Here is a 25,542-nt window from a genome sequence, read left to right on the forward strand (position 1 = left end):
TGAACTTTCTGCTTTAATAATCTGTCCAGGCATCAGTTAATTTTACCTATTAATTGTCAGACTTTATCAAAAAAGAGCTCTGTAACAATGATAGTTATTTTCACTAGCCAAACATTAAAGAAATTTCTATCAGTATCCGATTGTTAACACAATGGGATACTTTATTCTTCAACCATTAGCTTAATATCTCTCAATCTCCCAGTTTATCAAGTTAGTATGATGTGGATTTAGAAATAAAAAAGGATGTTACTGTGACTACTAATGTGATACATACTTATATTGACAACCAGTGTTAATTTCCTAATCCATTGCAGGGTCACCAAAGGTTCAAGTCACACGTGCAATGAAGCATCTTCAGCAAATCACAGAATCAGGACAGGCCATCACAATTGAAGATTCTAAGCCAAAACTTGACTACTCAATAGAAAAGAATCCTGTCGAGTGGACCACTGAGGGATCACTGACTGAGAAATACAGTTTTGTCTCAGAACTTGCCCGGTAAGAAAGCAAGGGCATGCCCTTTTTTTTTATTTATTTATTTATTTATTTATTTTTGTCATATATTTCTCATCTGTGGTGAACAGAGCATGCCAGATTAGATACTTCTTGAAAAAAATCAAAACTGAGACAGAAATTGCAACTGAAAGAAAATTGATGGTTGTTAAATGATTTGATGAGTACTGGCATGTTTTCATTCTCTATAGTTTGAGTAATGTATTATGTACACACAATGTCATGACATGAAACACAGTCTTATTTTGCTTATTGTATAAATCACATTATGTAACACCATAAGCTGCTGTTATTCTTTAAGTAGCTCAATAAAGAATAAATTGAAGACTGGCTTAAGGTGCTACATAATGTCATTTCTACAAATTATGAAAGGTAGGGAGCACAGTCAACAAAAAATATTTTATTCTCTTGCTTACTTTCAAGCTACTTCTACCAACCAGATATATATCATATTAATAACAAAAATTAAATCAACAATATTACGAAAAGGATAGATTGCTACTCACCACATGGTGGAGATGTTGAGTCGCAGAAAGGCACAACAAAAAGACTGCTAAACAAGTAAGCTTTCAGCCGAAAGGCCTTCTGAAATACACACACACATGACCACTGTGTGTGTGTGTGTGTGTATTTTCTCTATTTCTTGTTTAGCAGCCTTTTTGTTGTGCCTGTCAGTGACTCAGTCTCTACTACATGGTGAGTAGCAATCTGTCCTTTTCATAATATTGTCATTGTTCCATCCTGGGTTTTCCATTACTTAATATTATGAAAAGGATAAATTGCTACCCAGCATAAAAATAACACACTGAGTTGTGCACAGGAATGATGGAAAGACTATTACACACTGAGCTTATGGCCAAATCCTTCTTCAAAAAAGAAAAATGCACACACATTCATGCAAGCACACCTCACACACAACAACAGCCGAAACAGCCAGAGATATCAGTCCTTTGTGTGTGAGGCATGCTTGCTTGTTTTATGGCGGTGGTGCCGCGACAAACACTTCGCTGTAGAAACGGCTTACGAAGTCACCGCCACACTTTTAATAGCGGGCCGACCGGTCCGCTGGAACAGTGAACAGAAAGATGAAACCCAAACACTCTGATTAAATAACAGTCGGTACTTATCTTTATTAACGAAGATACAGAAACACAGTAGTGAACTCCATGTCTACAGAAATCTGTCTAGATCGAGTCGGAGCGGCTAGGTCAGCGTCGGCTGACGACAAACATCAACTCTGCTGCGATGAACACACAACGGACTCGCAAGTACACAAATCGGCAGCGAGCATACCACTGAGCGGCGAATACAGAACTGTCCTGGCGCTCGCGACTCCAGCACTTAAGAAGCCAGCGGTGGCGCACGCAGACTTGCGGCGATTTCCTGTATCGCTGGCGCTGCTTATGCGGACGGCGTCCGGACTTTGATGCTGCCAACCTTTTGGCAGCGGGCTCGGCTGGCACCACTGGCTAGGATATAACAGCTTGTGTCATTGTGTATGCATTTTTCTAAAGAAGTCTTTGGCTGCAAGCTTATTTGTAACAGCCTTTTTAGCATCATCATGCCTGTCTGCAAGTCACCATGTCAACTTTACAGTGAATAGCTGTCTATCCTTTTCATAACATTGTTGATGTTCCAGCCTGTACTTTCTGTTGTTTAAAAATAAAATACCCTTGACAGTAGGCATTTAAATTAACTTATAAAGACAGGTATGTGGTGAATTTCGCATTATGAAACATCACAGAGGACATAAAAGTTAACAAATCATGAGCTTTAAAACTTGATCTTCCTTTTTTTTATAATGGTGGAGTAGATATACACGGGGATCAGAAACAGCCTGAAAAGTTTATAAGGACGTTGCAAGATAGGTTATGCTGAGAAATGTTAAGAAAAAAATTCTGTAAGTTGCACCATTTCCAAGTTAATTAGCACTGTATCTAGTCAGTCAGGCTGTTGCATGCGCAAATTCAGACAGCCTGTCAAATATGCTTAGTGTCAGTGGTTTTCACAGCATAGATGATACCACACAACACTGCTCACCCTTTTGCTTGGGTTTGTTCCTTCAGTTTGAGGAAGCCAAATGAAGAATACGTCTGGTGACACCATCTGTGTTGGACCCCTTGAATTTATGTACTGAGTGGCCCGGTTGTTAACTTCAGTGTTAATTAACTTTGAAATGGCACAGTGTATTGAAATTTTTTCTTAACTATTATTTCTCAGCACAACTTATCTTGTAGCACCCTTAAAGCTTTTCAAGCTGTTTTTGACAACACTGTATATTATGACTGGTAAGTTCTTGCTTTCATTTCTTAAAACCTATTGTGAGTTTTTAATTAATGGATATTTTATTTATAGTCAGATTAGAATCTGAAGATTTATTACAGAGAGAATGTTCGACAATTTCTATTTTTTGTGTTCTAAAATTTGACAGGGGGCGCTTCTCCATTGTTGTCAAGGGAATTGAGAAAAGTTCTGACAGAGTAGTTGTTGCAAAACTTTTAGAATTAAAGCCTGAGACAGAAGAGCAGGTGAACAGGGAATTTGAAGCTTTGAGATCATTGAGGCATGAACGCATTGCTTGTTTGGAAGCAGCATACAAGATCTCAGGATCTGGTGTGGCTGCCCTTGTTGAAGAAAAGCTTCAGGGAGCAGATGTGTTGACATATCTTTCAAGTAAACATGAATATACTGAGCAGCAAGTTGCTACAATAATAACACAAGTAAGTGACATGAAATTGCAGTTATAGATTAGATATCAAACTAATAGTAGCATTACATACTAATGTTATTACTTTTGTCACTTATTACCTTTCTTGTGAAGTGTGCTATTTTGTTAAAACATTGAACATGTGCACCTCCAGGAGTACAAAAGTTATTGGATTTGTACTGTACTGTAGCTCATAAATGAACACCCTGTTTGCAGCTCTCCACGTTAGTCTATCCTGATGAAGTTCATTGCTACCTATCTATTGCAACCCACATCCATTTGATTGTGCATTCTGTAGTCAAGCTTTGGTCTCTGTCTACAATTTTTATCCCCTTCCCACATTTACTTAAATATTCATGATGCCTCAGAATGTGTCCTGTCAACCCATACTTTCTTGTAGTCACTTTCTGCCATAATTTATTTTTCCTCTCATTCATTGCAGTGCCTCTTCATCAGTTGCCCTACCTAATATTCAGTTTTCTTCTATTGCACCATACTTCAGAAGGTTCTCATCTGTATTGTTTATCATCCACATTTCACTTACTTATAAGGCTACTTTTGAAACAGATATCTTCATTTAAAAAAATCCTAACATTAAATTTATATAAGCTGTCAACACATTTCTCTTTTCCACAAAAGATTTTCATGTTTTTACCTTGTTCTCAATTTGTTGTTATTCTTTATGCTGTAGGTGAAATAAAATAAAAAAGGCATTCAGTCCTAACAGCATGCAAAATATGCAATTGCTCTTTACTCTCACTCTAAATAAGATGTAACATTTGTGAGATTACTTCCATCTTGCAATGTTAATGTACTTAAAATACTTGTTCTGTTAAATAATACCTTCAGCATTACACCAAACCACTGTAATATGCTTTAATCACAAATTTCTTGGGGCAGCATTCTCCCTGCCAATAATCTAGTTTTGAAATACCGTAATTCAGTGCTCATCTGTTCATATACGCAAGTGCAGTGGGAAGTAACTCCCATTTTGGGGAAGGGTTACAACTAATTCTAGTTCATGTGACTAAAATGTGGCAGCAATGCTTGGCATCTGTGTGTCCACTTCCATATTTCTCTCTCTCTCTCTACTGTTGGAAACATGTGAAATAATGTAAAGTGATGCTACAGTCTCTTTTATATACAAATATTATGTGTTGTGTCACATTATTTAGATAAAGATATTACATTTAATAATACTGTTCAATATTTCACTTTTATGTCGTTCAGCATCAGCACTGTAGATAATTTGTTATGTGATCTAGATATCCTAGCAATGTGTAAACTGTTTTATTCATCCATTTTGACAGTTCACTTCTTAACTTATTCAGAGGGCACTAGGTGTGCACTTTTATGTTACAAATGACATATTGTAACACTTGAAGATGCTATATAATTTACTTTTAGTTTTGTGTATGGTTTCAGTCAGAGACAATTTTCCAGTAATTTTTTTTGTTGTTGTTGTTAATAACAGTAGTTACAAATGCAGGGTGTCCCTCCTAAGGATCATCAGGTACTTTTCTCTGATGCTTCAACAGATATTTGCAAATTTGTTTTTGCAGTGTATAGATGGAGTCAGCCCAAACAAATACTGTTCATCATGTCTTTCAGGTGATGCCAAGTGTCAATGCAAGGCATCAGTTTGCTTCCCACTACAAACAAAACTTTTTTTAAAGCAGAATTTTATCTGCCCATTTGACAGAGTACTCCCAAATTAGTCTAGCATGATATTTGTTTTATTGATGTGTGTTAGCAGAGACAGTAAAACGTGAAGAATAACCAGTACTGTAGCAATGACAGCACCATCCTGGCCTGTACTGACTGCTACCACCACACACTGCTCAATCACTGCTGGAGCGCTGATTATTCTTCATGCTGTATTGTCCCTGTTAATACATATCGATTAAACGAATATCACACTAGATTAATTTTGGGATTCTGTATCAAATGCACCATAAAATTCTGCTTTAAAAATTATTTTGTTTGTAAGAGGAAACAAACAAACACTTGCCAGTGACACTGAGCATCACATGAAAGATGTGATGAGCAGTATTTGTTCGAGCTAAATGCAGTTGTGCATTGCAAAATTGAAATTGCAAATATCTGCTGAAACATGAGAGAAAATGCACCTGATAGCTCATTGTGAGGACAACCAATGTGTATATGTATTATAAAACAAATGTCAAAATATGATATTTATAAATAATATTTTGTTATGCAAAGCTAGATGTTTGCCATAATACATGGGACTAAGATATTTACAATTACTGTGAATCATTGCTGGCCTTGCATACAGTTTTTTATTGAATGTCCATTTCTTGTGTTTTGCTAGTGTATTACGTCCCAAGTTCAAAGTTATTAAGATTTTCTTTAATGCATTGACAATTATAAACCTGAAAGCTAAAGACTGTTGCCATATTCATTTCCTTAGAGTATTGCATATAACACACTCATGCTTTCGTGTCCCCTACCATCCTCTTCCTTTCATTTAGCTTTTTTATTTTATTTTATTTTATTTTTTCATGCATTGAAACACAATTTTTGATCAAGTGGAGCTTCCCCTGCTGTAGAATTACACAATCTATTAAGGAATTGAAGAAAGCAAACTATCCATTCAGGAAGAATATTTCCCTCAAAATGAGCCCTCAGTTTGTAGGCTAAATCAATCACATGAGAGATTATCTAGTGCATCATTGATCTGTATAAATATTCCATCTAAGTCAGTGGTCAACATAGTACCTAAGGAGATTCACTGATTTACTGTCATGTTTGACAGTATTTAAAATAAATATAATCTCCTCTGTTTGCTGTTATTTACCTGAGACCAATCGGTACATTATTTGGCGCTATTGTTACATTATGTTTCACCTCATGCAGAGTAATGTCTTGAGCAATTAATGTTGTTATCTTCATGAAACACTGTTTCACAGGGTAAAATAAAGGGACGCTTTCTTTCCTCTCAGTCTTAAAAATTAATAATTTTACAATGAACTTTCTTATTCATGGCTGAACTGACTTCATTCATGATCATTTATTTTCATAATTTGCCTTAAAATGTGTTGCAGCAGCAGTAGTGCTTCTTATGGGATATCCCATAACCAGAACACACTAAATATTAAAAATGTCCACGGACTTTAGGTACTTCACCTGAAGGTGGGATCAGAGTATACCCCTTCCAAAATATCATGGTTACAGTATGAACTGATGTAGAAAGATACAGGAAAAAAAAATTATTCCATTGATATCTCAACTACCATTTGCATGTACCAAATGTTGACTTCCTCAGTACACACATGAGTTAGTTTCATTATGAAACTATATAGTTATCACCATTTAATACACAACAACGGAAGTAAATAATAATTTGTGTTTTCAAGTATTATACAGTACATCCATAAATGCCATCAGGTATATATTCTGCATTTCTTCATTTAATTACAGATAACTTTCTCAATATATAGGACAAGGTTCCTTAAATAATGCTTAACTGATGTATGTAATAATGTTTTGATCTTTATATCAACTTAAGCATATTCTCTGAATTCACTTGCAAATTTATTTCTTCTAAGCAATTTAAAACTGAAGGGAGATGGGACTGTAATCTCTCATCGACAGGGTGGTGATTAAAGAGGAAGCACAGGCTCTAGATTGCTAAAGGATGGGGAAGGAATTAGCTGTGCCCTTTTCAAAGGAACCATCCTGGAATTTGCCTGGAACAATTCAGGGAAATCAAGGAAAACATACATCAGGATGGCCAGTCAGGGATTTGAACCATCATCCTCTCAAATGCAAATCCAGTGTGCTAACCAGTTTGTCACCTCACTCAGTATCAGTGAATTTGTCACTGGATCTTATTGCAGATGAGTGAGCTCTATAATATACCACCGAAATCCCCATCCATACAAAATACTTTAGCATTCACAACAAATAACCCAAGATAGTTGTGTTAGTTGTGTGCCAGTAAACCCCCAAATCCTTGAAACAGCTTTGAACTTGTGATCACTTTACAAATTAGTTAATCTGATTAATCTGATTACTACCTTAATTCATAGTCACTTCTTTGCCATAAAAATTTAAATTTCCATGTTATTAATTATTATATTTATTAAAGTATTATTTATACACTTGTTCAGCACTGCTTCTTACGTAATATATGAGACATGATTTCATTAGGGTCATCTCACATTCAAATGTGGAAGGTAGACCAGCAGTGTGTGAATGACAGTATTTGAGTAGAACCTAATATACTACTTTTGTGTGTACTGTCATTTATATATACACTGTACATTTTTAACTTTACGCGTGGTAGAGGACTGATCTTCCAAGGAGTTCCAAAGTGATTATAACGATTTTTATGTAATTTGTCCAGTGTCTTAACACTGCTGAATTTTTTTGTGACCAGGTGTTGGATGGACTTCAGTATCTCCATTGGAGAGGATACTGTCATCTTGATCTCCAGCCTGACAATATAGTCATGGCTTCTGTAAGAAGTGTACAGGTGAAGCTGGTTGATCTTGGATCAGCTCAGAGAGTCAGTAAATTGGGAACTGTTATTCAAAGAGTTGGTGAGACAGAATATACAGGTAAATGTTTAAATTCAGTGCCACATATTAACAAAGTTGTTTGTACTATTATCTGTTTCCAACTGTTCTTAACTTTACAGTTAAAAGGAATATATGAATTAAATTTATTAATTGTTCTAGTGCACCAGGCAATGGTTTGCACTTGTTAAATATGTGTAGGAACTGGATATACATTCTACTTGCCTTTTCCCCCCTTCTCACTGTCCATCTCCTCCTTCCCTCTCTCTCTGTCCATCACCTCCTCCCTCCCTCTCTTTGTTCATATCCTCCTCCCTCCTCTCTCTCTCAACCTCCTCTTCCCACTCTCTCTATCTATCTCCTCTGTATGTCCATTTGCCCCCACCCCCTGCCTATTTGTCACAACCCATCACTTTGATCTTGATTGAGCCTTGTTATTGCCAACAAAACCTCAGTTGGGAATTGAAGCAGCTTAAGACGAATAGGTAAATCAGTTGGGATCATTTGTATGCAGGGTGTGAGAGAACTCCCCTGCAGCTGGATCTGTGAGGGTAGTAGCTTAGTGACAGTATTTCATATAGTTTTAATCTGTGAACAGGTAGAATTACAAAGTTTCAGTCAATTCAGATTCTGTACTAGTATTCTAATCATATGCTGAGAAGCCATAAATACAACATTCCTGCTTCCTGTGACACCCAATTGCATGGGGGGGGGGGGGGGGGGGGGTGAACCAGCACATTTTTACGGCACAGCACTTTCTTTTTCTCGATCGGTTTTAACACAAAATTTGTACATTGTTGCTTAAAAAATATATAGCCAATGTCAGTCTGAATTTTTATTAGAATATCAGGCAAAAATTTTAATTAATTTGGTCAAGAACTTGTTTTTTTTGCTAAAATTTTTCCTATTGTATTTTGTGTACATAGTCATATATTATTTATATTAAAAGTATACAGGCTATGTCCTCCCAAATGTTTATTAGTGTATTGTGTAAAAATTTGAAATAAATCAGTCAAGACATTTTCAAGATTTTTGCTAACAATATTTCCTGAAACTCCCTGGCAGATTAAAACTGTGTGCCGGACCGTGACTCGAACTCGGGACCTTTGCCTTTCGCGGGCAAGTGCTCTACCAACTGAGCTACCCAAGCACGACTCACGCCCCATCCTCACAGATTTACTTCTGCCAGTACCTCATCTCGGCACACAGTTTTAATCTGCCAAGAAGTTTCGTATCGGTGCACACTCTGCTGCAGAGTGAAAATCTCATTCTGGAAACAATATTTCCTCTTTACATATTATAAAAAGCACTCCTGTAGGTCTATAACAACACATGCATATCTGAATGCAAAGTTGTATCAAAATTTCAAAACCATTGGTGAAGTACATTTGGAGATTTGAGAGCCTGAACAAATCAACATTTACATGTTTATTTATACAGATTTGTTCCAAAAAACTTGTGAAAAAGGTCATAACTTATCAGCTATGGCTCATAAAAAGCATTCCTGTATTTTACAGGCAGAACTAGCTGTTGATTTATTAGGTGCAGAAGCTAGAGGGGATGTTATTGTTGTGGTCTTCATTTCAAAGACTGATTTGATGCAGCTTTTGACACTCATCTATCCTGAGCAAGTCTCTTCGCCTGTGCATAACTGCTGCAACTTAACTTCCATCTGTTTGAACATTTTTACTGTAATGAAGCTTTGCTCTCCCCTAAAATTTTTATTCCCCCCACTTCCTCCATTAGTAAATTAATGATCAGTCCAGCCTTTGGTGTAGTGATCATTTGTAAATGTACCGAGAGAATGGGAATACTGTAGTTATCCTTTGGTACATGGCAAAATTTATATGTTACAGACCTCCTCCAGCCCAAGCAAATTAAGCAGATTGGTTCATTGTTTCACATTAAGTGTGGTCTAAGGTGGACCTTAAGTGGCTTATGAAAGCACCATTTCTTCATGAGTGGTTCTTGGAAAAGCCATGAAAACCACTTCTGTAATTTCTATTCACGGTAAAACATCAAAATGTTTACTGTTTCTTCTTAAGATGATTTTCCGAGGGAAGTTTGAAAATGTTTTCAATAACATTATCCATTACTGAGATCTAGAGATTCAAACTTACTGTACTTATGCATGTAAAACATGCATTTAATATCCACTCTGAGGCGTACATGTAGTTTTAACTCTCATAATGAGCACATGGCAAGGTTTTTGGGGTCATCACAAGGGTTCTGAGATCTTCAAACTATGTTCTTAATCACCATTTTCTTACCAATAAAACTTTATGGGGTACTCTCTCTGCAGTGGGCACTTTGCGTCTATCAGACCAGCTTGAAGATGCCACCTGGCAATATAAGCATGTTATTTTGTCATAAGAAATTATTTGTACATTTCAATCATATATCATATTTTTTGATTAACTGTAGGTGCAATCTAAAAATGCTATGCATATTTATGTAAAATTGTGTAAAGAGAACTAGTATTGGATGAGAGATGATTTTGTGTAAAAGTATGAGTGTCAAAGTATACAAATAAGTTGTCAGAACTTTATTGACCTACAGAATTCATTTTATGTAAGTAGTACATCCATCTATAACATGGAAAACAAGGAAACCAGCTGAAAAACGCTCCTGTTGAAGCACAAAAAAGGCAAATATGCTCCTCGTTAAAAGACTCTGACAGAAAATGGGAGTAACTGCTGCCTCAGTCCTTATTCTGCCTTTCTTACCAAATATTTTAGTGTGCAAACATATATGCACTATTTTGTGTTGAAAGGGAGGAGCAGAGAGACAGTGGTGCTGGAACAGAGGGGAGACAGTGCCAGTGGGAGAAAAGAAGAGAGAGAAGACACTGGAAATGAAAAAGAGAGATGTGTAGAGGCCGTACATTGCCTTTGGGGGTCTGGATCCCAGCAACCTCCACCCACACCCACCACTCTCCATGCCCCTGGCCAGCAAAGTACAACATAAAAAATTTTGTCCACTTTCCCCCGTTCTCTATACCTAAGTTTCTCAGTCTGAGGGTCAAAATCTGAAACAAACCATCTCCAAGTGCATGTAGGGAGAGAAAACAATGATGGTTGAACAGAAAGACAGCAGACTGTAAGTGAGAAAGAAAGAGACGGTGGCAATGGGAAAGAAAAAGAATGAGACGAAGTCTTTGTCTTTAAATATGTCTGCTTGTGTCTGTATATGTGTGGATGGATATGTGTGTGTGCGCGCGAGTGTGTACCCGTCCTTTTTTCCCCCTAAGGTAAGTCTTTCCGCTCCCGGGACTGGAATGACTCCTTACCCTCTCCCTTAAAACCCACATCCTTTCGTCTTTCCCTCTCCTTCCCTCTTTCCTGATGAGGCAACAGTTTGTTGCGAAAGCTTGAATTTTGTGTGTATGTTTGTGTTCGTTTGTGTGTCTGTCGACCTGCCAGCACTTTTGGTAAGTCACATCATCTTTGTTTTTAGATATATTTTTCCTTCGTGGAATGTTTCCTTCTATTATAACCATATATATATATATATATATATATATATATATATATATATATATATATATATATGGTTATAATAGAAGGAAACATTCCACGAAGGAAAAATATACTTAAAGATGATGTGACTTACCAAATGAAAGTGCTGGCAGGTCGACAGACACACACACACACACACTGTGTATGTTTGTGTTCGTTTGTGTGTCTGTCGACCTGCCAGCACTTTCATTTGGTAAGTCACATCATCTTTGTTTTTAAGTATATATATATATATATATATTTAAAAAGAAAGATGATGAGACTTACCCAACAAAAGCGCTGGCAGGTCGATAGACACACAAATAAACACAAACATACACACAAAACTCTAGCTTTCGCAACCAATGGTTGCCTCGTCAGGAAAGAGGGAAGGAGAGGGAAAGACAAAAGGATTTGGGTTTTAAGGGAGAGGGTAAGGAGTCATTCCAATCCCGGGAGCGGAAAGACTTACCTTAGGGGGAAAAAAGGACAGGTATACACTCGCACACACACACATATCCATCCATACATACAAGACACAAGCAGACTTGTATGTATGGATGGATATGTGTGTGTGTGTGTGCGAGTGTATACCTGTCCTTTTTTCCCCCTAAGGTAAGTCTTTCCGCTCCCGGGATTGGAATGACTCCTTACCCTCTCCCTTAAAACCCAAATCCTTTTGTCTTTCCCTCTCCTTCCCTCTTTCCTGACGAGGCAACCATTGGTTGCGAAAGCTAGAGTTTTGTGTGTATGTTTGTGTTTATTTGTGTGTCTATCGACCTGCCAGCGCTTTTGTTGGGTAAGTCTCATCATCTTTCTTTTTAAATATATTTTTCCCACGTGGAATGTTTCCCTCTATTATATATATATATATATATATATATATATATATATATTTTTAAAAAGAAAGATGATGAGACTTACCAAACAAAAGCGCTGGCAGGTCGATAGACACACACACAAACAAACACAAACATACACACAAAATACTAGCTTTCGCAACCAACGGTTGCCTTGTCAGGAAAGACAAAAGGATATGGGTTTTAAGGGAGAGGGTAAGGAGTCATTCCAATCCCGGGAGCGGAAAGACTTACCTTAGGGGGAAAAAAGGACAGGTACACACACACACACATATCCATTGGCACATACACAGACACAAGCAGACATTTGTACAGGCCACTCCTCTATACGTGCAGCAATATCAAATACCTTTATCAGTGTGGAAACACTTATGGGGAACAAAAAAAATTTGTTTTTCTTGAAGGGTTCACTGCCCAGCTTAATATCTCATGTTGAATTCAACCCTAACATTCTCAACATCACCAGTTCAATCCTAACATTCTCAACATCACCACTCACAGTGTAATCACCTTCTTCTTGCTGCCACTCAATGAGGACACTTGAAACAATATACATCATTTTATTAAAACCATAGTAGTGTTAGCATACATTAGCCTTACCTCTTACCCCCAATATTATAAACGATGGGTTACCATCATTACATTAGTCATGCTGAGTGCTAACTGCAATCTGTCTGAATTATTTAATTTGTTAGTAAATAATATTCTTACACTCAACAATTTTGGAAAAAAATTGACTGTTACTTAATCGCTCTTTAATTTCTATGGATGATTGTAAATCCTGGGTATTATACATGCCCTTTCCTTTGCTAGTTGTTGGGTCAGTTAGTATTATTGCCTTTGCATGTGGAATCCTGGTTATCATGAATAGCCCTTCATACAGTGGGTACAACTTGCTTGTTGTCTTTCCACACTTGTCACTTCTCTTGTGACTTTTGAACAAGACTACATCTCCCACTCTGTATAATATAGGGGTGCCTTTTTCCCATCTTTTTTCTGTTTTTCTGATCCCCTAGTCATCTCTTCTTTAATATTCCTTGTTGATGTTGGCTGGAGGGCAGAATTTTCTTCTGGCCACTGAACCCACGAAATTAAAGTATGGTTTACATTCTGTTATGCCAAAAACTCAGAAGTTATATAAATTGGCTCCCACTATCCATTAACTGGTTCTTAGGTTTATCAACCTGTTTAAAACAGTGACCTCATAATTTCAAACAATAGAAAACCCTGGATGAAATGTAACAATATTATTAAAAGGAAAGTTGCTACTTACCATATAGCAGAGATGCTGAGTCACACAACAAAGAGACTGTCACAAATAAGCTTTTGGCCAATATGGCCTTTGTCAAAAATAGATGATAGTACACACACACTCTCACACACACAAACACACACACACCACACAAACACAACTCACACACACGACTGCAGTCACTGGCAACGGAAGCCACACTCATTGCAGCCGAAAGCTTATTTATGACAGTCTTTTCGTTGTGCCTATCTGCGACTCAGCATCTCTGCTATATGGTGAGTAGCAACTTTCCTTTTCATATTATTGATCTCATAATTTATTTACTATGCTATTGGTTGTAGCTTTTCTTAGAGGGTACTACTTTACCAACTTTGACTAATATTCTAAAATGACCACATTGTATCCAGTTCCTCCCTGGCCTTTAGGCATTGAGCTAAAGAAATCTGATGCCACTAACTCCCAAATTTCTCCTGGGATAATTGGATACAGTAAAGTATGTACTCCTGAAGTATTTATTTTTACCTTTTGGCATATGTCACAGGAGCATAATATTTTCTTTAGCTGTCAATTCATGTTTTTAAAATGGTAGTACTGTTTCATATGCATGATACATTTCTTTGGTCCAAAGTGTGCATAATCTAATTGTACATACCATGTAAGTAATTCTATGCTGTCTTTTAGGGATGCATAGTAACCATATACCTGTTTTGTTGTTCTCATGCAACAAAATTGCTTTGTGTATCTTCCAGTTTTCAACCTCATCTGAGTTGTTTTATTGCATACTTCAAACCTGTGTATTTAAACAACTATCTTGCTGCTGTAGAGTTGTTAGTGTATGACAGAGCGTTTCAGGATCTTTTTTGTATTTATTAATTGTCAAGAATATATAGCAAATGTTCCTCTGTCCTTTACATACTGGTTTGATTGTAAGCCAATAGGTAATCTTGATACGGCATCTGGAACAAAGTCGTGTCATGGTTGCCGCAGTCAAGGGTCTTCGACCGTATTGCATCTTTAGTGGATCAACATTGCTAGCTCTTGACAAAGTCCTTTTTTATTTGGTATAACACTACTTCACCATTCCTCAAATACAGAATAACAATTTATTATTTCTTCACACATGTGGATAAATACAGACAAGCAAGACTGAGCAGTCTTGTTCTCATACCAGAAACAATTGAATTTTCATTGACTTTCTTGTCAGCTCTACATTCTGGTCTTCAGTATTCCTTGGGAGCTGCACACAGCCTGGGGTCTCTTTGCTGCTAATAATGATGACATCACGGGCAGACCGATTGCTCTTGGCGCCACATGTAGCTCAAAAGGAATACCTCAGACAAGAATACAACAACCACAGACTACAAAAATGAAACAATTCAAAAAATAAAGTAAAGATAGGCATCTCCTTAACAAGAAATATTCTAACTCAGGGCAACCAATATTAAATCTGAGCTATATTCTACTTTGGGAGAGTCTGCTCCTTCATTGACAACAATAAAATATTGGGTAGCTGAGTTTAAATGAGGCTGTACGAGCTGCCAAGACGAGCATCGCGGTGGTCAACCAAATGAGGTGACGACTCCAGAAATGGTGAAGAAAATCCACAAAGCGGTACTGTATGATCGTTGACTGAAAGTGTGTGAGTTAGAAGACATAGTACCCATTTCAAAAAGTGTGGTACATTGCATATTATCTGAAAATTTGGACATGGGAAAACTGTGTGCAAGGTTTGTGCTGTGTTTTTTCACACTCGAGCATAACCAGTGTCATGAAGGTGTTTCAATTAAGAGTTTAGCGAAGTTTTGCAGCAACAAAGCTGATTGTTTGTGCCATTTCATAACCATGAATAAAACATGGGTCCACCACTTCACTCCTGAGGCAAAAGAACAATCAAAACAATGAAAACAAGCTATAGAAACAACTCCAAATAAGGTGAAGATCATTTTATAACGTCATGGTGTCGGTTTTTTGGGATGCACATGGGATAACTGCCATTGAGTACCTTGAAAAAGGAAAAAATATCAATGGCAAGTATTATGTGAACCTATTGCAATGTTTGGGTGGAGAAATCAAGCAAAAACGGCTGCATTTCCCCAAGAAGAAAGTGTTGTTTCTTCAGGACAATGCACTTTAATGAATTAAAGTTTGCATTGCTACCTCATGCACCCTATTCACCAGACTTAGCCCCCTCGGATTATTTTCTGTTCCCAGACTTGAAAAAAATGGCTCGGTGGTCGAAGATTTTCAACAAATGATGTGATGTCAACAGTTAATGACCATTTTGAGGAGTTCAACAGTTCTCATTATAAAAAGGATATTGAACTTATTGAACATCACTGGGAAAAGTGTACAGATCTGAAAGAAGATTATGATGGTAAATAAATACTTTTTTTGGGTAGTGGGGGGGGGGGGGGGGGTCTAGTACTTATGGGACCACCCTCGTACAATACCACAATTGAAGGGCGGATGTTCCTTGCAAGTGGTCCTTCAGGTCTGTCATTATTTTGACCTGTTGGCAACTCACTGAAATCTGTTGTTTGTGATATGCTGCAACTCTGGACAGTTTTGACACCAGTGAGGTGCCATATGGCAGTCATGAACTAGGCAGTGAAATTCTGATGGTTTAGGTGAAGTGGCATATAGTTGCTCCAGATAAGTGAAAATGTGAACAACTGGCAGCATTGCTTGGTATATATGCTGAAGACATGGTCTTTGACCATAAATCTGAAGTATAGGCAGCAAGAAGCTCTGTATAGATTGGGGGCCAAGAGCACAGTTTTTTCTGTCAGTTTTGTGGAGAACAATCCCAAGCTTCCCAGGCTCCATTTACATGTTATGCAGAATCACACCCACAGATTAGGACTGAACCATATGAAAATATTATTGAAGTGGCTCCAGCAACAGGATGTGCAAGCAGTGCAACCAGCACGAGGCTCACCTGAAATGATTCCAACACCTCCTTTAGGTCATTAGTCTGTGTGGGAAATGTGGAACCACACACTGTGTGGTCAGTTAGGAATACATGAAGTGGCACCTGGACCACAGCAGAAGCTGTAAAACAGTAATAGAAGTTTATCATGCCTAGTTAGAAACATTTTTTGCACTGTTATCAGCACTGGATACTCTCTCAGGGTGGCAATCTGCTCTGTTGCATTTTTTGTAATACCACATCCCAATTCAGAGCTCAGTTTGAAACCATTGTCAACCATTCACAAGATCATCATATAATCTTATTTCTACAGCCTCTTTGATGACCAAATCCCAGAACCTATTGGTGTGTCATAGCAACTTATCTATTAAAAAAACAAACATGTCTCCTTCATTGATACTATGCTCTGACACTGCTGACTTGTCAGTTGGGCTGAGGTGAATGCTCAGACCCAAGCATATGCTTTATTTTAATCATTGAACGGAAGAGGGTTTTTGTGTTGCATTTGTCCATTGTCTGTGCAATCTTGGCTGTGGGCAGTCCTATGTAGGAAGGAATTTCAAGTGCTTGGTTTCTGCTTCTGTATTTGAACAGACGAAGGTGCTGCACTCCAGCAATGGGTTCTGGGATTCAGTCATCAAAGAGGCAGTGGAAATAAGAGTGTATGACAATCTCACCAACTGGGACAGTGGATTCCTACTGAGTTTTGCTTGGGATGTGGCACTGGCAAAAATCCACCAAGAACACTTTAATGTGGAAGCAATGGAGGCAGCAGATGGAATAGACAGGCAGAACCAGGACTTAACGATCAAAATCCCCTCTACCCCATACCTGCCAGGGAAATCCCTGCACTTGGTAAACAAATGTTGGTACGAAACCTCTGAATTTGTGTCTGTGGTCTCTAACAACTTGTTCAGCTCCGGTTTTTGTACCATTCACAATAATGTGTGGTGCATTTCCATTTAGAGTAACATCCATATGAAATTAAGAAATTCATCAGCAAGTTGTAACTCATCAATAGGTGGAGGTAGCATAGGAATTGAGATGGTTTTCTGTCTCCCAGGCCTTCCTGGTACAGCAGCTGCTGCGGCTGTTGCTTGTGTTTGAGTGATAGTTGCCAATGATCTCTTCTTTCAGACATTCATATAAATCTGCCACTATGGGTTTCAGGACCACATTGCTCACTTCGAGGGTGTTTCAGCTGCCTTGAATGTGCCACAGGATGATTATACCTATTGTATCTTACCTTATATTAAAATGACATGTACCATATATTTACGAAATGTTGTATTCATGGTCTATGCAACAAGTATTAATGTAAAGAAATGTTATTTGGCAGCAATGAAACTATTGGGCAGATATCTTATAGCATGATGCTTTGAAAACTACACAGCAAACTCCTGCACCTGTATGCCCCAAAAAGTTGAGTGGCATTACTGTTGCAGGCAAGTAGCAGCTTAATCAAGTGGACAATTGTTATATCGACTAGTCTTGCAATTATCACACTGAATTGTTTCCTTAGATGCAACCAGTCTTACTGGACTGTAAAAATTTTACCGTGTCCCCGTGACATCTGTTGCCATTTGTGGTATTTCTTATATAAGGCAGCAGCCTCCAGCTAGAGTAGTCACACTTTATCCCAGAAGCTAGAGTAGTCACACTTTATCCCAGAAGAATTCTTGCTGTTAGTACAATAGCTGATTCTGCACTTGTAGCTGTGGCACTGATGTTGTAACTGTGCCCTCAACTGCTCCAAATTTGTGTTTGATGATGGCAGGCTATCTGCATTCACGTATCATGCATTCTCAATGTTAACATCTTGTAGAGTTTTGTTATTTTTAAAATGCGGATTTACAGCTTGTCGGTATTCATGTATTGCAGATTTTCGGTACTCATGTCTTGCAGATTTTTGGTACTTTCATGTGTACTGTTTTGTCTCTATTCTCACACTGAGGTCACCACTCTTTGGGTACAGATAGGCTTAGGATGATATTTGGCAGTAGATAGTTTAATTTATATAGAGAATACTGGTTAGAACTCCTGCCTGACTAGGTCATGAGCTAGGTGCAGACTGGTTTTTGTACAATAGGTAATCTACCATAGTACAAGGTAAATCACAGCCCTGAAGATGCCCCTTTCCTGGTTAGTGTGTGTGCCACTGAAGCTTTCATGTTCATGTATGTAGTTTTGTATTTTTATATGGACATCTCTAAAGAGTAAGTACAAAATCTGACACACATGTAAAGACTATTTCCACAAGGCTATGGTTGATGAACTGTATTATGATAATACATCATGCTATTTGGTATTAATAAAGGAATGTCTCAGTTGCATCTCAGCAGTACAAGACAGTGGACACAAAACATAGACACACATGCAAATGAAAATATAAGAATAACTATGAATATTAACAGCTGAGATTTACATCTAAGGCTTTTCATTCATAACTGTGATGTCAACTTTCTCTACTGTTAATTTCTACTGTATTTCCTTGCACATTGATATTGGTACCTGAAATGTACCTGTAATGATTCTTTTTGTCATTTTAGCTCCTGAAATACTCAATGATGAACCAGCATATCCACAGTCAGACATCTGGAGTGTGGGTGTAATTACTTACATTCTTTTATCTGGAGTATCACCATTTGTGGGTAAAGATGCTGAAGAGACGCGTCAAAATGTCACATTTGTACGATATCGATTTGAACACTTATATAAGGAAATTACTCAAGAGGCCACAAGATTTCTTATGCTTATCTTCAAACGGACACCAAGGTAACAATTGAAAGTGTATAGCATACATAGTTACTAACTACCTAGTTATCTAACTACCTTCTCCCCTAATAAGAGAAAACAGCTTTACACCTCATAAATTATTTCTAGTGATCTTCTGGAAACAATAAATAATTTGTTCAGTTTTTCATTGTCAAAATCTTGTATGGAATGTTTATTATCATCATTTGTACTATTGTTATTAATACTAACTTCTATCATGCATTATGTAGCATTTCAGACATCTACTTATTTTAATTTATATAGTCTTGTGGTAGTTTTTGCCAGTTATTGCAGCACTTACACCTTTAATGCCCCAGACAAATAGTATTTTAAGGTGGTCATGAATACCTTATTTGCTAGCGGAAATTAGCAACCTCAGAAACTGTAATGTTTATTTTGTCATTGCCAGGTAAATACCTTTGCCCCAATTCTTTGTCAGTATCAGCACTTTTGTAAAACAAACACCGTGCACTACTTCAGATGGCAACAATGTTAGTGCACACAAAGTCATGTTTTTCTTGCTCCATGTGCGAATAGCATAGGAGAGGTAATGTCTAATGTTGACTTACATTACCTGTGGCATGTGCTATGCAATCACTTGCAGTTGATCTGGCACTCACTCTCTAGTAATTACTTAATGTACTGTATATGAGCATTCCAAACATAGTCACCTTCAGGAGACATCACGCTAATAAAAGTGGCCATAATCTCCTTGGAAGGTGGGAGAGTCCACATATGACAATGTAGAAGAAAGGCAACACTTGTGTCTGAGAATGTGGAAATAAACATCTTCACTCAGGTTCATGGTAACTTAATGAACAGGCTTAAGTCATAGTACAAAAAAACACATCATACAACCATCTCTGGCCTGAACTATACTCTCCACAGACTGTGAGTTAAATGCCTCATTGGGACGTCAGTGCACTCAGTGCCTCGCATTATTTGAAAAGAAGCAAAATTGTGACTTGTAGGACCATAATACACATCTCCCGTCAACTACTGTCATGTTTCTGTGTCATTTGGTCCAGTAAAACACAAGCAGATTTATGTGTCACTGTGAGCAATGGTCTTTTGCAAGGTGCCGCAAATGTCCATTGTATTCAGTTTCATTTTCAACGTACACTCAGAAGCTGGTTGTGATTGAGCTGCATTCACCGAAAGCAGTAATTCTTGTCAGATCTGAAACCAATTGTTGACAACTTGTCAGATCTGAAACCAATTGTTGACAAGGTGTGATGACACTCACCTCCAGTTCCTGTCAGTTAAGATCTTTTTACAAGCATTGTTTTTAGGCCGTATTATGTGGCAAGTGGTACACCATTCTTTGTAGGCAGCAAGTCAGGCAACTTCATTCATGCTTTGGTCATGAGCACATTCAAAGAAAACACCTCCTTTTTGCTACTCTGTCACACTTTCATGTCAACCTAAATTACTGTGCTGATTCTATACAACCAATTGGCACATACAGTTTACTCCGCTTCACTGCCCTGCCTTTTGTCAGTGGTGAATGGTCATATGACTGCCTGGTACCAGTTCCACATCATCTATAGTGCTCCAAAGTGACCTGTATGTTATTTTAATGGGTGATTGATATTTTGTCTGATGAGCTTAAATTTCTTGCATAATCTTGACACTACATAACCGGAACAGATCATAACCCAAGAGTCAGAGGAAGAGTCTCTTCAAGATCCACCAATATCCTGTGGTAAAGTTTATGTACCAGCTTTCTGCCAGATTGCTAATTTCCTGTATAATGGTAGAAATAATATTCCTTGTCTTCAAGTCAGTGCCAGTGCGAGCATTGTTATTACTGGTAACCACCACAGAACTTTGAGAGTGAATGGATACAAACAAATAATATTTGATATTCATACTCAATATGCTCTTGAAAAATCTGGCAATCAACGCAACAGCAGATAAATTACTGATGCTTATATCATTGGAGATCAGTACACAAGAGTTTCTGCCATCAACAGCTCCAAAGCATATATCTTAACTATCTTTTATTTATTTTATTTATTTTCTTCCAGCAATACACATTTTCTAGTCAGTTTAACTTCAGTTATTTTAAACAGAATTTTCTTTATATTTACCTAACTACCCGATTTACATGACCGGTATTTATTTTGTCGTAAAAAATCTTATTTACAGTTTAGCATTAATATCGTGAATCTATAATGTTGTCTGTTACATTACATTGCTTGCATTTGTTTACTGTTTCATGACTTACCCCTTTTAATACAGAATTCTTATGTCACTAAATCTTCCTACATGTACTCCCCTCCCCGATGTTCTGATGAATCAAAATCCTTGAACCTGAAAACACAGAAACCACTGTAATCATGTGCACTTTTCTGTTAACGAACTCTTGACCATTAATGTTTTACATTGATAGGATATTTTCTCTTTTTTTCCTATTTGTAACTGGAGTTATAAGAACTGAATCATAGTATGTTGTTGACATTCCACAAAATAATATACTAATATAATAGAGGGAAACATTCCACGTGGGAAAAATACATTCAAAAAGAAAGATGATGAGACTTACCAAACAAAAGCGCTGGCAGGTCGATAGACACACAAACAAACACAAACATACACACAAAATCTAGCTTTCGCAACCAATGGTTGCCTCGTCAGGAAAGAGGGAAGGAGAGGGAAAGACAAAAGGATTTGGGTTTTAAGGGAGAGGGTAAGGAGTCATTCCAATCCCGGGAGCGGAAAGACTTACCTTAGGGGGAAAAAAGGACAGGTATACACTCGCACACACACACATATCCATCCTCATATACACAGACACAAACTCTTTGCCTTTACAAATGTCTGCTTGTGTCTGTGTATATGAGGATGGATATATGTGTGTGTGTGCGAGTGTATACCTGTCCTTTTTTCCCCCCTAAGGTAAGTCTTTCCGCTCCCGGGATTGGAATGACTCCTTACCCTCTCCCTTAAAACCCAAATCCTTTTGTCTTTCCCTCTCCTTCCCTCTTTCCTGACGAGGCAACCATTGGTTGCGAAAGCTAGATTTTGTGTGTATGTTTGTGTTTGTTTGTGTGTCTATCGACCTGCCAGCGCTTTTGTTTGGTAAGTCTCATCATCTTTCTTTTTGAATAAATAATATACTAAGTTAGATATCTGAGTGCTTTCACTTGCATATGCCATGTTCACTTTCTTCATACATTACATTAGTTTCCAGCTCTGGATGTGAGAGCTTGATCCTTGTGTGAGTGAGTGATGTATTTTTATATACCTAACTCTAGCTTTTAACTTCATTGTTGAATTTTCTTGTTTGAATGTAATCTTTGTATGTACTCTCAGTTATCATCTTGTTCACTTTCAATTTCAAGTGTGTTCTAATTTTTTCATGAGTCTCCTCAGAACTTTTTCCGATTTTTGCCTTGTACCTTACAGCAGTCTCTTTGAATTTGTTGTAATGTTCCTTACAGCCATTTTCCATCCAGTTACAGTTACATCTGACTGATAGGCAAGCAGGATCACAATGTTTACACTATTTTTTGTTATGCTCAAACCATTTGGCACATTCCCCATATAAGGCAACAGTATTGGTTTTATACTAGAAATGGTTAGTAACAGCTTATATACTATTGGTAATATGCAACAGGTGGGTCATCTTTGTAAATTTCTGGTTCTATGCATCCATTCAGACTTCTTTCATCTCTGTACTTCCCTAAGTATACAGTAGATCTTGTTTATTGAGCACTGGTTGCAGGAGTGTAGTCCTCATACATTATTCACTTAAAAAAAGAAAAAAAAAAGAAAAAGGCATTTCTCATTTTATGCAATGTAAATCCTTACACTTTGGAGCCAAATAATGTAATCACTCAGTTTAAAAAAAAAAATCTCTTGTCTCTCTCCAGCAAACGACCAACAGCAGAGGAATGTCATGAGCATCGTTGGCTTTTACCTTCCGAAATAACAATCAAGAAGCGGGAGAGAGCTGTGTTTCTTGGAAACAGATTAAAGGTAACCTCCCATGTTTGTTTAATTATTGTGTGTTATGTGTTTGTTTTTCCATTTTTAAAAACTTCCATAATTATTTTCATTGGCACTTTTCACAGGAATTTTCGGAAGCTTATCATTCAAAGAAAACGCAGGACGCCATAAAGTCAGACTCCCTGACAGGAGCATTTGGAGGCAGTGGGAAAGCTGCCCTAACTCGTTCAAGCAGCATCCAAGAAGAATTGTATACCACCTTTTAAATACATCGAGTGCTACAGTTTGCTGGACAAATTTCTGGAGAAGTGGGATAGACACTTGAGAGTGACCATCCCTTATTCTGTCTTTGATGTACAATAATTAAACAGAATGTGCAAATTGTATTTGACATTTTGTGGAAAATATAGTCATATTTTTATAATGAAAATCATTTGTAAGACACAAATAAAGACTTCATGAAGCAGCCTTCATCAGTAGTCACTGTGAGCCGAAGTGGCAGTGTGAGACTCGTGTGCATTACTGTTTTATCTGTACATTCCACATCATCAAATCTGACTTGCTGGGATGTACTAATTCATATTCATTTGCCAAATGTGCCATTCAGGAATGTGACCCTCGATATTAGTGCTGGTTATCTCAGCACATCCTTGATAAGTGCAAGTCTGTGATAGCATGTACTGGGAAAACTGAATATTTAATTTTCATCCCTCTTAGTTTTAAGTGCACGAAATTTTCCTTTTGTTTAACCATGCACGTAAGGACATAGTGCCAAAGTTTCCTACTGCTCTCATCAGTAGGGAATTTTTGGTGCAATTTGTAGTGTGCGTTCCTTGGATCCTTCACAGAATCCATCACATAATAAAACACATCAAATGATGCTAGCAATTCACAAAGATTTGTTCATTACACTCCATGCTGATGAGTGGAAATGGACAAATAAATCTGTTACTTATCTACATATTGTCATAAATATGTATTTCAAGGGGAACATTAAAAGTAACAGCTAAAGAAATTTGTATAGAAGGAACAATTTTATACATGTAAAGTGTAAATCAATATTCATAGTTTACTGATGCAATTAGGTAAATGACTGTGATAATGCATTCGCTAATGCTTCATAATCATGTATAAAGTTATTTAAATAAAATATTTGTGTAATAAAACAGTCTCTTTTTCTCATTTTTCTCCACAAAAACATTTTGGGCCACATCAATACTAGAACATCAGAAGACATCATACTGAATCCTGGCATACATTTTTTTGTTAGTAGTGCCTATAGCATTTTAGTTATATATAATGATTTACATGCATTTTCTTTATTCTTCGACTTTCTTACAATGGCTTGTGGCAATTTGTAATGGCAGAATATGTTAGTCGACACTTCTCTGAATACAGTCGCAAAATAATATTATCTTATGGTAAGTAACTAAAATGTTAACTGCATTGGATAATCCTGTAGTGAAGTGGCAGCAATTAGGAACCATACACAGACAAAAGTCATTTACTGTTGTTTTACAAGGGCCATATATTTCATTATAGCATCCATGATAGCTTGAGAGTTCCACAGCTCTATAGAAATATAACAATGAGAAATCTGTCTCACAACTGAATATGGCGCCAAACAATCAATTAGTGATCTGCTCCATTTTAAATAATGATGTAAAATTTGCATAAGAAGTCAAAGCCACCTTTTGAGACTTGTCTTAGACATCAAGCTCATTATGGAAAATTAAACTGGTCATTCAATGTAGTTGTCATTAGTTACACTGCATGTCTGAGTGTTATGGTGTTTTCTTTTGTGTAAGAATGACTCGAATGTGTAAGCATATTAGCAGCATAAACTTCCTGATGATGAGAGTATGCATATTTTAGAGAATTTGTGCACTAAGTCATAAAACAGAATTTTACATTAATGATTTTGGTTTTATGACAGTGGCAAGTGAGGAAGATAACATTGTGAATGAACAGAAACTGGTAGGTAAATTTTAATTAAGCTGAAGGGAAACCACAGAAAAATAGGAAGGACTTCAGCAATAGAAGTATATGAATATGTAAAGAGGGAAAGACAGACAGGTACTCAAACAGGAAGTAAGAAAGGAAAAAGTAGAAATGGTTGCTAAGATAGAAGAAGAGAAAGAAGGTAGCGCCAAAGACAGAAAACCCTTCCCAACCCCCTTCCCCAGGATCCCTATCTCGCCGGTAGTTGAGTGAGAAGGCGGAGGAGGTATGATGTTAAATCATCTCCTACAGAATGGACATTCTCACCTTCACCCTTGAGGTCCTCAAAGAAAAATCTTAGCAACATCTATGGAATGGCAAATGGTGAAGAATCAGTGACACTTGTCTGCAAGGGTTGTCTTGAAGGTGTGATGTGTGTTTAGTGTTAGTCATGATTTATCTGTTGGCGTAAATCATGCTATTACTTGCACTACCCACCCCTTTCAAAATTGATACAGACTCTCCCATTATATCACATTTTATAAAAAGGTAAAAAACATTCTGCATTAAGTA

General features: G+C 37.4%; 1 protein-coding gene across 1 annotated transcript in view; it reads left to right on the forward strand.

Annotated features, from left to right (window-relative positions):
- Window positions 1–24,194, forward strand: part of LOC126162232 (obscurin) — a 720,647-nt gene extending 696,453 nt beyond the window's left edge. Inside the window, exons 58-63 of the mRNA XM_049918601.1 lie at window positions 315–498; window positions 2,945–3,233; window positions 7,623–7,803; window positions 18,849–19,074; window positions 22,953–23,058; window positions 23,154–24,194. Of these exons, the coding sequence (XP_049774558.1) occupies window positions 315–498; window positions 2,945–3,233; window positions 7,623–7,803; window positions 18,849–19,074; window positions 22,953–23,058; window positions 23,154–23,294 (1,127 nt within the window). The 3' untranslated portion in view covers window positions 23,295–24,194. The remainder of the gene's footprint in view (window positions 1–314; window positions 499–2,944; window positions 3,234–7,622; window positions 7,804–18,848; window positions 19,075–22,952; window positions 23,059–23,153) is intronic.
- The last annotated feature ends 1,348 nt before the right edge of the window (window positions 24,195–25,542 follow it).

The sequence above is a fragment of the Schistocerca cancellata genome, chromosome 2 (assembly GCF_023864275.1).
Source record: "Schistocerca cancellata isolate TAMUIC-IGC-003103 chromosome 2, iqSchCanc2.1, whole genome shotgun sequence".
NCBI lineage: Eukaryota > Metazoa > Arthropoda > Insecta > Orthoptera > Acrididae > Schistocerca > Schistocerca cancellata.